The sequence below is a fragment of the Schistocerca nitens genome, chromosome 2 (genome assembly GCF_023898315.1).
Source record: "Schistocerca nitens isolate TAMUIC-IGC-003100 chromosome 2, iqSchNite1.1, whole genome shotgun sequence".
NCBI classification, from domain to species: Eukaryota; Metazoa; Arthropoda; class Insecta; order Orthoptera; family Acrididae; genus Schistocerca; species Schistocerca nitens.
Genome location: NC_064615.1, coordinates 921,336,252 through 921,352,862, shown reverse-complemented (window position 1 = coordinate 921,352,862; position 16,611 = coordinate 921,336,252). Strand labels below are relative to the sequence as shown.

General features: G+C 41.4%; 1 protein-coding gene across 1 annotated transcript in view; it reads left to right on the top strand.

The window, feature by feature from the left end:
• The first annotated feature begins 12,504 nt into the window (after nucleotides 1–12,504).
• LOC126235453 (Down syndrome cell adhesion molecule-like protein 1 homolog) overlaps nucleotides 12,505–16,611 on the top strand; it is a 137,462-nt gene continuing 133,355 nt past the window's right edge. Inside the window, exon 1 of the mRNA XM_049944175.1 lies at nucleotides 12,505–12,611. Within this exon, the coding sequence (XP_049800132.1) occupies nucleotides 12,505–12,611 (107 nt within the window). The remainder of the gene's footprint in view (nucleotides 12,612–16,611) is intronic.

Sequence of the window (16,611 nt, the reverse complement as noted above, 5' to 3'; positions counted from 1 at the left end):
AAATAAGAGATTTAACTTTGAACTTGAATTAAATGATTCTGAACAATTAACAATAGTAAAATTTAGTACGTACCAAGCTGAGTTGCAGTCACAGGTAAGCTAAAATATGGTAACAAAACTCGCACTCTTTATTTCTGCTCGTGTAATCTAAATATTGTAGCCAGCTATGAATACTTCAACTGGACTTTGAAATTAAAACAGTGAAATGGAATGATATTACTTTAACGCTGGCGTATGAATTTCAACGACACTCGGGTTCATTCCAGAAAAGGAAGGGACCCTGCTTGGTAATGCAATTGGGACAATGAGCAACAAAGGTTCATGCTAAGTTGCTGTATTTTTTGATGCAACAGTTTGAAAAGCTTTCTGCCATACAGTTCTAAGACTTTACGTGCTCTTAGTCTTCCTTGTTGGTTGATTGAAGGTTTGAAGTCATCGATCGAGGAGGTGGCGACAGCCACTCATTGTCGGCCGTCGCTGTTGTAGAAGCTGGATGTTGGCGTGCCTTCTTCTCGACACGGTCAGCATGCGAAACGGGCTCTTGATGTGTGCCAGCTAATGCTTCCCGTCCGCGACATCGTGTCAGAAACTATCATAGCAAGTCGAGCGCAATTACATGCTGACAAACCCCGAGAGCGCGGCAAATCATGGGAGCGTCACACAACACACCTGTTCCACCGCCCTACTCCAGCCAGACTCTCTGCCCGCGATCCATGCGGCAGAGTTAACACTCCCAAAGATCCTAAACACTTTGGTTCTCCACACGACCTATCGATGTAGTCGTTCGATAGCACAGTTTTTCCTAGGCCAGACCCAGCATAAAAGTATAATTAATATTTACAAAACAAACCAATTATACATTGACATAAATGCATAAATAGTAAAACAATTACAATATATAAAGACACAGAAATGTCATATCTTCAGGTAACAAATAAAGGAAAAAAATTTATAGTACAATAGATGGAAATAGGAGAATATGCATTTCCGGCGTTACAAGCCTTTTGAGTGCTGTACATCAGGAACACACTTATAAACAAACAAGGTAGTAGCTCTGACAATGTAAAGGCACATACAAAACCTCATCTAGTGTGTGCCTTTTGATCTCTACTTCTGTTACCTGTAATTCATCTTCATTTGTTTGGAATTTCACAGTATGAGTCCTTGTAATATTAAGGGTCGAGCTGTTTTCTGAGAGCCAGTTTTAAGTATGTTCCACTATTCTCCTGGGTGCATAGGGTGTGGTTGTGTTTGATGCCTTTTTGGTATGTGATGAGCAACAGCAAAGTGTGTAAGTGAGCGAGAGTTTTCAAGAATGGATGGGAAAATGTCCATGATGAACTCCAGTCAGGCCAATCATTGGTAATTTTGGAAGATTTCATCAAATATGTAGATGATATGATTCATAAAGAGTGGCGATTCACAATTTCAGTTTTACCATTGGAATTCCTGAATGTTGGTAGAACACCTTTGTACAAAATTATCTTAGAAATGTTGCAGTTCCACAAATTGTGTGCTTTTTTGGTTCCCAGGCAGCTTACTGAGAAAAACAAAATGGAAAGAAGGGCTTGCACTCTCTATTTTTTGGACTGATATCATGAGAAAGGTGATCAGCCTTTAGAGAACATTGTCACAGGGGACAAGACATGTGTTTGTTACATGATCCTAGAGTCTAAATGTCACTTAATGGAGTGGTGTTGCACATCACAAGTCAAAGTCAGAGCCAAGCAGATAATCTCAACATGTAAGAGATGGCAACCATGTTTTGGGATAGACATGGAGTCTTGTTAGTTGAGTTTGTGCAGAAACAGACAACAACAAAAGCAGCCACTTACTGTGCTACCCTGAAAAACCTTCAGTGTGTAATACAGAATAAGTATTGTGTCCTTCTGATGTCAGGAGTTTTGTTACTGCTGATAATGCCAGACCCCATTTTGCCATGCGTGCACAAAATCTGATCAGATCTTCTGGGTGGAAACAACAGTCCACCCACTGCACAGTCCAGACTTATGGCCAAGAGATTTTCACTTGTTCTGTTACCTGAAGGAGATTCTCAGAGGCAAGCACTTTGCAACAGATAACAAGCTGAAAAAAGCAGTTAAAGATTGTTTATCCTCACAGGTGGCCGATGTCTGTGACTTAGGGATACGAAAGACTGTAGAACATTATGACAAATGTTTAAACAAATATGGAAATTATGTAGAAAAACAGAGTAATATGTAAGGAATTAAATAAAAACAGTTTTTGAAAACTGTTTTGTAAGAAATCAGACCTTACTTTCCAAATAACCCTCATATGCAAGAACAGAGCAAACCAACAAACAAATCTTGTGGGGCATCATACTCAATCAGGGTGTATATGACCCGGGAAAACCCCAGGAATTTTTTCATCCGTGAGAAAACCGGGAAAAACCCAGGAATTGTTTAGAACTCCGGGAATTTTTCAATGTTAAATTTTTGTGATTTTGACTGGTAAGAACCAATACTCTAATAAAGGATATTACTGTATCCCGCTATTGCAGATTGCAGAGTAATATTGCAGCAACAAAACATGAAAAAAAACCAAAATAAAAATTAATTTGCAAAGGAAATGCACCGTATACAACAACAAAACACAGTGCTCATACAAGCGTCTGCCAACAGCAAAGTGTCTCAAACGCTTTAGGAAGACTATGCAATGCTACATAACAACAAATTTCCTCCGATGAGCGTGATGTGACAACTGTTTAAATTAGAATTGTTTGAGCAGTTACGGGCGGGCTCTAGCGCATGCGCAGTTGATTCGCGTATGAGTAGTACCTTCTTTCACTTCTGGTCACAGAAGTATGGCTGGACACCACTACTTAATATTGCCCCGGTTTGGAAATATAGTAAATCTGGCGCTGATACCCAGAGCAGTCTGAGTTGTGGTGGGGAGATGGGTCGTCTCCATGTGACCTGTGTTTACGTTCAGTGATTTGGTTGTTTCCTCTTTGTTTATTGCTCTCACGTTAAATGAAAACAAACGGATTTTTGCAGCTGGGAGTTATCAAATGAATTAAAATACGTTGGCATAATTACAGAAGGCTAAAATATGGTATTAGTTTTAGATTTTATTTGCAACTTCCTCACAGTCAAGCATTAATCGCCTTGCAGAACAATGAAGTAATTTTTGTCGGTTTGCTAAAGATATTTGGCTTTCATTAATCTTTTCTGCTTATTTGAAACAAAGTGTTTAATTTCACACTATTGACTAGTTTCAACTGTTCGCTGCATTTCAAGTGCACGTATGGCATTATGCTATAATAAAGAACTAAACATGAGATAATACAGTACTCCAAGAAAATTGACATATGAATCCGGACATATGAATGTGCATTTTAAACTGAATTATGGATTTTAGTATGGTTCACAAAATTCTGATGCTCTTGAAGTATTCTCTGATGTCTTGTTTTGTTTATGACATAATGTACGATCTTTTAATGTTTTACACGTACGAACATATGAGCTTCCTGCGTCATCGTAGCTGAATAAGCACGGTGACGCCTATTATCTGGCACTCTCTTCCAACTGCTGAAACAAACCTATTTCTAACAGGTCGCAGGAAAATATTGTGGTTGGTGGTTTGAAAAGTGTTACATTCAAACTAAATTTCCTTTTATGCAAGATGAACTGTATGCAAGAATGTACGATGAATTTCTTAAATCACAGAGTGTTTGACTTTCGTTTAAAAATCTACTCTTTGAGGACAACCATTTAGAAGAATTTCGAGCCCAGAAGATCAGACATTTACGTCGTTATTAAAAATTTTACTAGCACATTTGTGTAACACGTGCAAAAAAGATCAACATTATATGTGGAAGCTTAGCTTCTCTTCCAGCGTATTAATCTTAGACACCAATATTATATGTGAATGCCATGTATATTAATTTAAACCATTAACTTTTCTTATTTGTGTGTTCACGCTACTTGATCTTGCCATTGGCTGACTACATCACGTGTCCTATGCTGTCATCAACCGGTGAGATCACGTGACATGAGCTAAGACTGGCTTACAAAAGCGCATCGCAATCTCGATTTCAGTGCTTCGGAAAGTGACATGCGGTGTTTGGTGGAATTGAAATTTATACCTGTGTACATGTTGCTGCACACCAGAGGTCTTTCAAAACGTGTTTTCCCCCCTGAGTTTTGTTTTCTAAAGTGCCAGGAAATTCTACATCGGTATATAAAACCTTAAACATTCAAAGAATTGATGAGTTTTACAGTGCTGAAGAAGAGTATACTTTCACTTAACACAGAAAAAGTGTATTTTCACCTGGGAGAAAGTGTATTTTTAACCGGGAAATCTGGGAATTTTTTTTCCTTGTCCACGTATACACCCTGTCAATGTTTCCCCACTCTGTATTTGGTCTTACTCCCAGGGAGTTATTTGTTAATGTATCCTTCTACTTTCTACTGTTAAATAAGCATCAATCCATACAAGGCCTTTAACATCACACCATTACAGTTGCCACAGTAGAATTTTATGATCTACACAAACGAAGGCCTGAGCATGATGACAGAAAATGTCAAGAGGACGGTATTACATGTGACCACCACCTACCATGTTTACTTGAGTATAAGACTATGCCCCTTCTGTAAGAGGTATCTGTTCTTTCAGACATGTCTGAAAGAACAGATACCATCGGTGACCATGCAGCTCGTTAGAATGAAATTACAATGAAAGAAACACCCTTAGCTGCTTACAGGCTTTGACGTACGTCAACGGGGACAGATGAAAATGTGTGCTCCGACCGAAAGAACAGATACCATCTTAGTATATATATAGTTAAGGCTCACCGGCCACTTGACCATCTTCTTCTTCTGTGCGAATGCACAAACAGTGCCCAAACTCTTATGGGAATCAGCAGCGCGCCATGAGTAATGAGTATAATGGGCGGGGGCACTACGAATGTAGTGCGGGACAATACGTTGAGAATGTGGGTTTCGCAGGAGGCGTGCCAGAGATAAATCCCTGTAGTCGTGCTATCCTCTGTGGCTCAGATGGGTAGAGTGTCTGCCATGTAAGCAGGAGATCCCGGGTTCGAGTCCTGGCAGGGCAGCGTGGAGTGTAAAAATCGCAGAGGGAGACCAAGAGATGAATACACTAAACAGATTCAGAAGGATGTAGGTTGCAGTAGGTACTGGGAGATGAAGAACCTTGCACAGGATAGAGTAGCATAGACAGCTGCATCAAATCAGGCTCTGGACTGAAGACCACAACACAACAACAACACAATGGGTCTCTGCAACAAATGCGTGGTTCATGCACACATACTGACTGCTGTTAATCAGTGATGAAGATTGGAATTTCTGCACCAATACCACAGCTGGACATCCACTGAGTGGCAACAGGTGGCATTTTCAGATGAATCACATCTTATGCTCTACGTGACAGATGGGTGTTGGTGTCAACAGAGAGAAACGTCTGAAAGCAAATACTCTGTAACAGTTGTTGAAAGGGTCCAGGTTGGAGGAGGGAGCTTTATGGTCTGGGGAATGTTTTTGTGGCACTCCCTGGGTGATCCTGTTATTCTAGAAGGCACAGTGGATCAACGCAAGAATGCAGCTATTGTTGGGGACGATGTCCACTCCTACATCATGCAGCATAAGGGTATCTGCCAGCAGGACAATGCAAATTACCACACAGCTCATAGAATACGTGCCTGGTTTGAAGAGTACCAGAATGTTTTTATTGCACTTCCCTGACCATCAAATTCCCCAGGTTAAATACCCTATCAAGATCTGTGGGACCATCTCAGTTGGGCTGTTCACAGTGTGGTTCCACAACCAGGAAACCAAGCACAGTTGGCCATGGCACTGGTGTTAGCATGGCTCACACATCCCTGTTGGTACCTTCCAAAATCTCATTGACTCTCTTCCTGCATGTCTTACACTGGTCTGCACTGCTAAAGGTAGCTATTCAGACTTTTGACAGGTCATTACATTAATGTGATTGGACATTGTATATTGATTTCTCTGTAGAATCCCTTTACAGAAGACAGCCTGAACTGTTTTTAATATATTATTCTCATAAAGGTGATTCAGTACTCTGTTGTAAGCTGTTGTCTCAAATTTTTCGTAAAATGGGAAGGTGGGAGGTATATGTGTCTATAATTAGGTATCACTGGCTTTTTGGTACTTCCGTTAATGGGTGTTAAAACTGCATACTTCCATCACTCAGAAAATCATTTCAACCCATCATCTGATTGTAGCTCAAGGGGGTGCTGGTGGGGGTACTACCCAATCAGCAGAATATTATAGTACTCACACCAATATTTTATTATAGCACTTGGCTAAAATACACTGGTGTCCAATATTAAAGCAACAAACAGAAATTTTGCAAAGTTGCATTTATTTTTCCACCAACAGTATAAACAGGTGAAACCAAAGTAGAAACCCTGTAAATAATATAGAACATAAACAACTGCAACATGCATGAAAATGTTCATCACTTTTTCCAACATAATAGATTCACACACACATTCTGACAACTGGTTAACGTGCTTACTGTGGAGAGTGACCACCTATGGCAGTAATAAAGGCTTCACAACAATGGAGCATGCTGTGAATAATGCCATCAATGTCATGTTGAGGCAATAATGTCCATTCTTCCTGCAGAGCTGGTAGCAAGTCTTAGAGAGTAGTTGGTTTATTCTGACATGAAGTAACCCATCTCCCTAGAGCATCCCAGACATGCTCTATGAGATTCAAATCCAGAGAGTGAGCAGGCCACACCATGCTTGCAGTGTCTTCCATTTCCAAGAAAACATCAACCACTTGTGCTCTAGGAGGTTGAGCATTATCATCCATCAGTGTGAAGTATAAGCACACAGCACCTTGCAGCAACCATATATTAGGTCCCAAGACATCATCATGAACCTGAAAGCAGTTAAACCTTTCTGCTTCACCCATACAGTTTCATGAAGAGGTGTTCGAGTGGTCAAAATAATCCTTGCCCAAACCATTAGCAATCTTCCTCGACATCAGTCTGTTTCCACAATATCTGGGTCTCAGAGTCATACAGCAAGTCTCCTACAATAAAGGCCACTCTGTCGAAGCCTTCTCAATACTATTTGCATCGATACATGTCCAGTGGATGCTGCAAGGACAGATGCTGTTTGCTGCACAGTACTAAGGCAGTACTGTCACGCCTTACAACCAAACAACAGTCCTCTCTTTCTGATGTCACAATGGGTGGCCCTGCCCTTATCTTCATGATGCAGCTTTGGTCTTTCTAAACCCTTGTCACATCCAAGAAACAACAGAATGATTCACTTTAAGACATCAGGTAACATGAGTTTGGGACTGTTGGCTTGGGTTGTTTGGGGAAGGAGACCAGACAGCGAGGTCATCTGTCTCATCGGATTAGGGAAGGACGGGGAAGGGAGTCGGCCATGCCCATTGAAAGGAACCATCCCGGCATTTGCCTGGAGCGATTTAGGGAAATCACAGAAAACCTAAATCAGGATGGCCGGATGCGGGATTGAACTGTCGTCCTCCCGAATGCGAGTCCAGTGTCTAACCACTGCGCCACCTCGCTCGGTAGTTTGGGACTGTACTGCTTCCATTCTTCCTATAGCCCTCCACTGATCATTTACACTGTAATATTTTGCATTAATCGTTGCTACTAGTAGTTCTTTTTTGCAAACAGTGATTTAGACTTAACTACATTCAGATACATACGCATAAACATATTATAAAATTTCACATTTTCAAGAAATTCCATAGAGTAGTTTTCAAGAAAATACAATGATTTCAGTTTGTGTTTGAAGTTCATTTTGTTACTCATTAGATTCTTCGTTTCAATGATAAAGTTGTGAAAGATTTTTGTGGCAAAATACCTTACTCATTTCTGTGCCCAGTATTATGGATCATTGGTTAGTGTAAAGGATTCCTCTTCTTCTTATTATAATGATGAATGTTAGCCTACTGTTGTTTTCAGACTTAAATTCATCATTGGAACGACAGTTTATTGAGCTGTCTTCAACAAGTTCTAGAGTGGACATTACGTATTGTTACAAGTTTCTGTGCGAAAACACTTTCTGCCTTTAGGAAAAGTTATCAGAATCTATGATGCCATAACAGATTAGAGAACAAAAGTAGAAAAATTAAGTCAACTTTTGAAATTTGCAACTGCATCTCTGCTGTTACCCATAAAGGGATAAGTTGCAGAGCTTGGAAGCTACAGATTTGTAGCCTGTGAGTTTCATTTTCGATTTTTATCTGCAGGCGACTGTGTATTACTGTTTTGCTTATAATTGCACCAAAATGACAAATATTGTAAGCAATCTCAATGGCCTTGTCACTGGACAATCATCTTTTTGAGACAAAATGTACTTGACGTTTCAGTTGTTCTTGCCTTCCAACATTACGCGAAATAAAGCTGTTGAGCACCTGGCCTAACATGTCAACATTTGAATTAAGATTTCTCTCATACAGATGAATGATCAAATCAGTTATAAAATTTATTACATTCCTCACAGATCTGAATGTGTGATAGGATATACTGTAAGCAAATGAATCTGATTTTTCTCAGCACCAACACAGTTTGGCAATACGGGCTTTGTCTGCTTTCTACCACCATGCTTACACAAACCTCATCCCCCCCACACTTCACTATTGCTCCATCTCTATGTACAGAAGCACCATCTTATGTGGTGCAGGCTTAAACAGGTCTGGAGCTCATGTGCTTTCTGGTGACACCAGTGGCAGCACGATGGTGGCAAGCTAGCCTGCAGTGATTAGTTGGCAGTCAGTGATGTCAGCGCGCAGGCTGGCAGAGAGCAGAGTCAGTGTGTCCACATACAGCTGGCTAGTGACATAAGCAGCAGGCTGTCCCCGGCCCATAGCCATGTGTGGTTCCTTTTTGGGGGAACTGACACACAAGCAAACTCTGGTTGGCAGTTAATATCATGAAACGAAGCGTTCACAAGTTGCGCTGTTCATATTTCATTACATTCACTGACACAGTCTGATGTGGAAGCATGGCATGGCATTCAGTCCGACTTTGATGATCAAGACTATGGAGGCAGGGGAACTGCATGAAGTGACTTAACTTGAGCCTGGTGCCATTATGACTCACACGCGGGTCCCGAAACTGCAATGGACTAGCCTGGTGTCATGGTGGGCGAAGTCCAGAGTTTGACAGGAATACAAACACAGACACTTGCAGGGCAGTTAATCCAGTCTCAAAGCCCGACGCGATGGAGGCACAGATGTGAGTGCAGGAGCTCCGATGCAGAAGCTGCCGATGAGCCAAGAGGTAATGACTACAGCTTGAGGGGAGACCAGCTGATGATGTAGTCCACTAGACAAAAGGTCTCTACAGCAAGCAGTGGCTTGGGGGCATATTCTAACCCCATATGATGGCTGGCATGCATGCAGGCTGCATTCCATGTCGTGTTGTTAATAAATAGCTTGGGCATTTGAAATGGACATGGCAGCCAGAATGTGTGATGTAGTTTGCGGGGGTGCTTGGTGTACCTGTGGTAGGCCCAGACTGACCAGTTGGACCATCTGCCTGGGCTTGGTGGGCGGGGACTGAGGCATATGTGGTGGTGCAGTGACAGCTGACAGCATTCGTGTGCCAGCAGCTGTGCCAGAGAGCCTCTCTGTCTGGTAATGGGAAATTGTCATCCATCAACAAGTTATCTTCCACTGGATCAAAGAAATAACCAGCTGCTGGAGTGGATAAGACATTAATCAGGTTTACTTGGTCGATCAAGACTTTAGATGGCTCACCCTTGTACTCGATGTTGAATTTTTTTTTTTCCACTGCGAGTGATTACATGTTGCGGCCCCAAGTAGGACGACTGATATTGAGGCTGCACTGCATCAGTGCACAACATTACAATGTGTACATCATTGTAGACTGCCATGTATAAATCCTTTGTTGTTGCCATGCCATGTCAGTGCATGTGATTGGTGGCTGGCCGTATGGCTGTTCAGATGATCTACCAATAGCAGGGTACTTCCTCCATGAAATCTCCAGGAATGGAGAGTTGTGTTATCTGTAGATGAAAGGTCAATCTCTTCCTTTGGTGAAACTTGCAGTCTGAGAAGTACTACAGAAGTGCTTCCATCCAGGTGATGTGGCAAATGGAGACTAATTTGAGTCATAGGCTGGTGGAGGCATGGTGGCACAGGCTGTCAGGCTGGTCATCACTCTCCTGTTCATGGGCAAAATCTTTAAAGTTTATAGGAGGAGAGACAACAGCACAAGTGCAGACACACTGGTGGCAACTATATTGGCTACCCCAGAAATACCACAAATGTTTGTGTAGCACTGTGACATGTACTCCAACTGCTGGGACTGGTGTGGTGAACATTTGGTGAAGTTAACGCCTGAAACAAGTGAGTGACGGGCTTGTGGTTGGTATAAGTCATGAAGGAATAGGCTTCTACTGACAGGTGGAAGTATTTTACTGCCTCATACACTGTGAACAACCACACTCATAGACACTCCAAGCATGTTGTGACATCATTAGCTTCCATGAGAAGAAGCTGAGTGGCTACCAGCTACTGTGGGCATGCTGCTGGAGCACTGCACCTACAGCAATCTGGCCAGGGTCAACAACCACACCCAGTTCAGTGTCGTAAACTGGGTGCATGAGTAGTGTCACTTCTGCGAAGTTTCATATGGTTTTGGTGAAGTTTTTTTCCATTGTGTCTGTCCAGTGCACAGGAATCCTTTCCTTCACAGAGGGGATGTGCAGAGCTCCAGTAAGCAGCTCCTCCACAGCAACAGCATTAGGGAGAAGTGCCGATAAAACTTCAGCATGCCAAGGTAGTGGTGTAACTTATTGTGTGTTGGTGGGTGTGGCATTTTTAAGGTTTCCTATACCTTATCAGGTAATGGCTTGGATCCATTTGGAGTGAACAGTGTCCCAGAATCTCTGTTTCCATGGCAACAAATATACACTCCAGGGGTTAACAATAATGCTGACCTCACCCAGGTGCTGAAAGAAAGTTGTTAGCGGATGGCGATGGAGCTCGGGGGACTTCAAGAAGACCAAGATGTCATCAAGATACATGAAACAACTTGGTAAACCTTGTAAGATGCCATCCAAGAAACGCTGCCAGGCCTGGGCAAGATTCTGAAGACCAGCTGTTGTATACATGTTCTTGAAGAGCACAAATGGCATGGTTATTGACATTTTTTTAATGCCTTCAGCAGTCACTGGAATTTATGTGAATATCTTTGTGTAGTTGATTGTGTTGTAAATTACTGAGCCCGCCAAGGCATGGCTAAAATCTTGGAAGTGTGCTACCATGTATCGTTCCGGCAGTATTCATGAATTCAAGACATGATAGTTCCCATATGGGCACCACAGATTGTCTTTTTTTGGAACTAAGTGTCAGGCAGAGGACCACGTGCTGCTTGATGGTCAGACAATGCCTTGTCATAGCATGGAATTAAACTCAGCCTTTGCTGCAGCAAGCCTGCTGGGTGCAAGTCAATATGGTGACATGAAGTGGTAGGACAGGGTGTGGTTATGATGTGGTGGACTGTTGACTGTTTCATGACCCTCGGAGCATCGGGCAGGTGAGTGAGCTCTGGAAATTTGTTGATGATGTTAGCATACAGCCTGGGACAATTAATTGGTTTTTGTGCTGAACGCAGCAGCCTGCTGCTATCTTCAAACTTGTAGTTGTGTCTGTCAGCTGGGTGTTTGTGATATCAGCAAGTATCTTGTAGTGTCCAAGGAAATCCAGCCTTAGGGTTGGCTTGTTGATTTCAACCACAGTGGAGGTCCACACCAAATGTGTGGCATAGTCGAAGATCGAGAATCCAGATTTCATTGGTATATCATAGATTTAGATTGTTGAAGTATTTGCAGCCCTGAGAGATAGTGCCCTGGTGATCCTCTGGTCCCTCAGTGTGTCTCAAAGCAATATTGAGAGGTCGAAAGCTGTGTCTACAATGTATCTGACACCACCAGCCTGCTCCACAATGGAGAGATGCTTTGATATAGCACTGCAGCTGGGTGCATCTAATCCCGGTTACAGCTGGCATTTGGGTGTGAACTGGGTGGCTGGCACTTTGTCTCATCATTACTGAAGCAGGCATGGTACTAGCAGAACCCATTTGGTGGCTGATTTGATGGTGGCTGAGTACAGCTAGAGTGGCTGGTGCTGCATTGCCAGTTGGGCAAGTCGGATCATCAGTAGTTGGATCAGATGCTGCTATTGTGCCTGCTGCATTCCGTCCACACTGCACCAAATGGTCGATCTCCATGCTCAGTTCTGCCAAGTTCTGAACTAGCTGGTGCAGATCAGCACCTGAGACAGTAGGTGCGGGAGGTGTGTGCCACCATGGATGTGGGGGAACAGTGTCATAGGCTGCTGCAGCCACGGTACAGGGGACCATTGTCAGCACATCATGCACCTGATCAGCCAAGTCAGCAGTGGCATAGAACTGCATATCTGTCTGCATAGCTATGAGAGCCTGCACCTTTTCTGGGAGGCTGCACATGCAGATAGCATGCAGCAGCAAGTCTGGCATCATGTAGCACTGTGCGAGGCTCTGCAGATGGCACAGGAACTGAGATGGCCTCCTGTCACCACATTCCTATTGGCACAGCAACTGATGTACTCATTGCTCTCCTTTAACTGGTGACATCATTGGGGCAGCAATTATGTCCCAGACTTGGACAGTGTAGTTCTGGTTGAGCTGGCTCATGACAGGCCCAAATTTGGCGAGGTCACAGGTTATATTGTTACTTAGGAAGACCACCTCCACTTGTCTGAATCACATGAATGGCTCATGGGGCCAAAATGGAGGCAGACTGACCAATGTCTGCCCAATGCTTGTCACTACTCCAGCAGTGTGACATTGCTGAGCTGGTCCTGGGCATGTGGAGCCTCTGCATGTGGACATGCCTGTAATTCACTTTCAAGCCTCTGATTTGTACACTAGAAGATCTTCTATAGTCTTTTGCAGTTCCTCTAAGGCTGCCATCTTGGTTTAGAGTCAAGATTAGATTAGATTATTTTTTCATTCCATAGATCCGTGCTGAGGAGATCCTCATGGATGTGGAACATGTCTTTTTATTTATTATTTTTTTTAAAGCTGAAATAACAATACTAATAGTATGAATATATACAATACATCATTTGTTTCTATTAAAAAATTCGTCAATGGAGTAGAAGGCATTGGCCACTAGTAAGTCTTTCAGGCTCCTTTTAAACTGATCTTTATTTGTAACTAAATTTTTTATGTTTGCTGGCAAATTATTGAAGATGAGTGTTCCTGAGTAGTGGACCCCTTTTTGAACTAAAGTAAGTGCTGTTAATTCATTGTGCACATCATTTTTGTTCCTGGTATTGTATGTATGAACTGAGCTGTTTTTTGGAAAAAGAGATATATTATTTAGGACAAATTTCATTAAGGAGTAAATATACTGAAAGGCAGTAGTTAGTATACCCAGTTCTTTGAAGTGGTTTGTACAGGATGTCTGTGAATTTACTCCGAAAATAATACGTATTACATGCTTTTGGAGTCTGAAAACTTTTGTTTGACTTGAAGAGTTACCCCAAAATATTATACCATATGACATTATGGAATGAAAGTAGGCAAACTATGCAAGCTTTTTCATTTTTAGGTCACCTATGTCTGCTAACACTCGAATTGCAAATACAGATTTGTTAAGGCGTTTCTGCAGTTCTGTGGTCTGCTCCTCCCAACTGAATTTATTATCAAGTTGTAATCCCAGGAATTTAAGACTGTCAACCTCTTCTATCGGCTCTTCTTCATACTTTATGCATATCCTGGGTGGAAACCTCTTACAGGTTCTGAATTGCATATAGTGAATCTTTTTGAAGTTTAATGTCAGTGAGTTGGCTTTAAACCATTTATTAATGTCCATGAAAATATCATCAGCAGATCTTTCTAGAACTACACTCGACATACTATTTATTGCAATACTTGTGTCATCTGCCAACAAAACAAACTCAGCTTCTGGCAGTGTAATTGATGAGAGATCATTAATGTACACAAGAAAAAGCAAGTGCCCTAAGATGGATCCTTGTGGGACACCACATGTAATTTCTTCCCATTCTGATGATGACTGATGACTTAATTCACTAGTCCCTTACAATGACACCCTTTGTTTCCTGTTAGCGAGGTATGACTTGAACCATTTTGTAGCACTGCCCGTGACACCGTAGAATTCTAATTTATTTAAAAGTATGTTGTGGTTCACAAAATCGAATGCCTTTGACAAATCACAGAAAATACCTGCTGCTTGTAACTTGTTATTTAATGAATTAAGTACATTTTCACTGTAGGTGTAAATAGCCTTCTCGATATCAGAACCCTTCAGAAATCCAAACTGTGTTCTTGATAATATGTTATTTGTGGTCAGATGGTTGAGAAGCTGTCTGTGCATTACTTTTTCTAAAATTTTTGAGAATGCTGGCAAAAGTGAAATCGGTCTGTAGTTTGATGGTATCTCTTTATCCCCTTTCTTGAATAGAGGCTTAACATCTGCATATTTTAGCCAGTCAGGAAATGTCCCAGTTATAATTGACTGGTTACACAAGTAACTTATAATCATACTAAACTCACAAGAACATGCCTTAATTAACTTTGTTGATATTTCATCATAACCACTAGAATTCTTTGTTTTTAAAGATTTTATTATGGAAGTTATTTCTTTTGGTGAGTGACATATCCATGTACCTGAAGCTATTTGTAAAGGCTAGGTTCAGATATTCAAGGGCATTATTTACTGATCCTGACAATCCCATTCTATCAGTAACGGATATAAAGTACTTGTTAAATAGATTTGTCACACTATGCCCATCGGTTACTAATGTGTCATCTACCCTTAGTGCTATTTTCTCCTGTTCCTTTCTGGTTCTACCTGTCTCCTCTTTCACTATATCCCATATTGTTTTTATTTTGTTCCCTGGCATTGCTATCTTCTTCTCGTAGTTCATTTCTTTAGATGTCTGAATTACTTTTTTTTAATATTTTACAGTATTCCTTGTATTTAGCTAAATCATCAGCATTTGAGCTATTCTTGGTTGACAGATACATTTTCCTTTTTGTCTTACAGGAAATCTTTATTCCTTGTGTAATCCATGGCCTTATTATAGACTTCTGTTTAATTTGAGTAACTTTTAGAGGAAAACAGTTTTAAAACATGGTACTGACATTGTTCATGAATGTGTTATATTTTTCATTCTGCAGAAGTAGGAAGCTAGCTTAAATCCTGAAGTGTCTAACATATCTATAACAGTGGTCACTTGATGTTCAGAGAGACAGATTATGTCAATTTGGTTAGATGAATTCATTTCATCGATACAAATGACTAGTTCATCAACTTTATTTCTGAGTCCCGCAATGTTCTGGTGTAATAAAGATAACTGATACTGCGCACTAATGGTATTATAGTTGCTTAGGCGAAGATGAACTGGCAGTTTCCGATTACTTTCTGTTAAACATTATTTAAAAGGAGGCTGTATGCTAAAATCTGACTCCTGTTCATCTGTTTTCTCAAACTGAGTGTGTCTGCCAATATCTCTTAAAACTCGTTTTCTTTCCCCCTTTCCTATCCCAAAAAAGGCATCCCTCTGACACCTGTGACCACTGGTATTTTACCACTTGTGACAGTGTCCCCCTTTAAGTTTTCTGTGATCAACCCAGACAGTTTTCCCTTCCCTTTCCTATTGAGGTGAAGGCCATGCCTAGTGTAGTCCCATCTATCGATAGCATCCACAGGAATCAAACCAATATGAGACCCTATATCCGTCCTAAGCAGCCACTCCAACTCCAAGTTCACCCTCCCTACGGAAGAGTTCAAATGAGGCTGATCATGGCGTCTCAACACAGACACAAATCCCACACTCGTATGCTTCGTTCCACCAGGGAAAAGCAGATAAAGATAATTTGACAGAAAATAGATAAATGTTCAGAGTTGAAAGATTTTTCACATGTGACTGAGGGTGAACAAAGAATTGTTTGTTTGGTAACAAGATACTGTTCGCACACAAGGATGTCAGCTCGATTCCACTCATGATTCCACTTCACAGAGTTAATCACCACATGTTTACACTACAGATCTCATTGAGGTCGCCAGTGAAGCAGGAACATGTAGAACTGCTGGTTAAAAGTGAATAGTGTAATGGGCCAGTTTTATTGCTGCACACACACACACACACACTGTGCTCAGAGTGTAGGAAGTGGTGATGGTAACTGACAGAAAATCTGTTGGCATAATGGTACATTTATTTGTGGCAAAGGAATATGCAATCAATTGATAATGTTTTGTAATAATGAAAGTCTTTGCTCTTGCATTCGTGTGGTCACAGTAATGGGCATTGCTCGAATGCTATTCCCAGGGAATGTACATTACTCAGTGATTGATCACATTGTTTGATTGCATTACTAAAAGAAAAACAGTGGATGCATGAGCCAACAAAACCAATAACCATCTTCCAACCCAAAAGGCACTGTGAACTTCACAGTCGCGATGTAAAAAGATGGACAAATGGATGGTGCTGTCCAAATAATCCCAAATGCATTGTCAGGAGCTCACATTAAGCTCAACTGATATGGTCCAAAACAATTAGAATCAGACTTGTC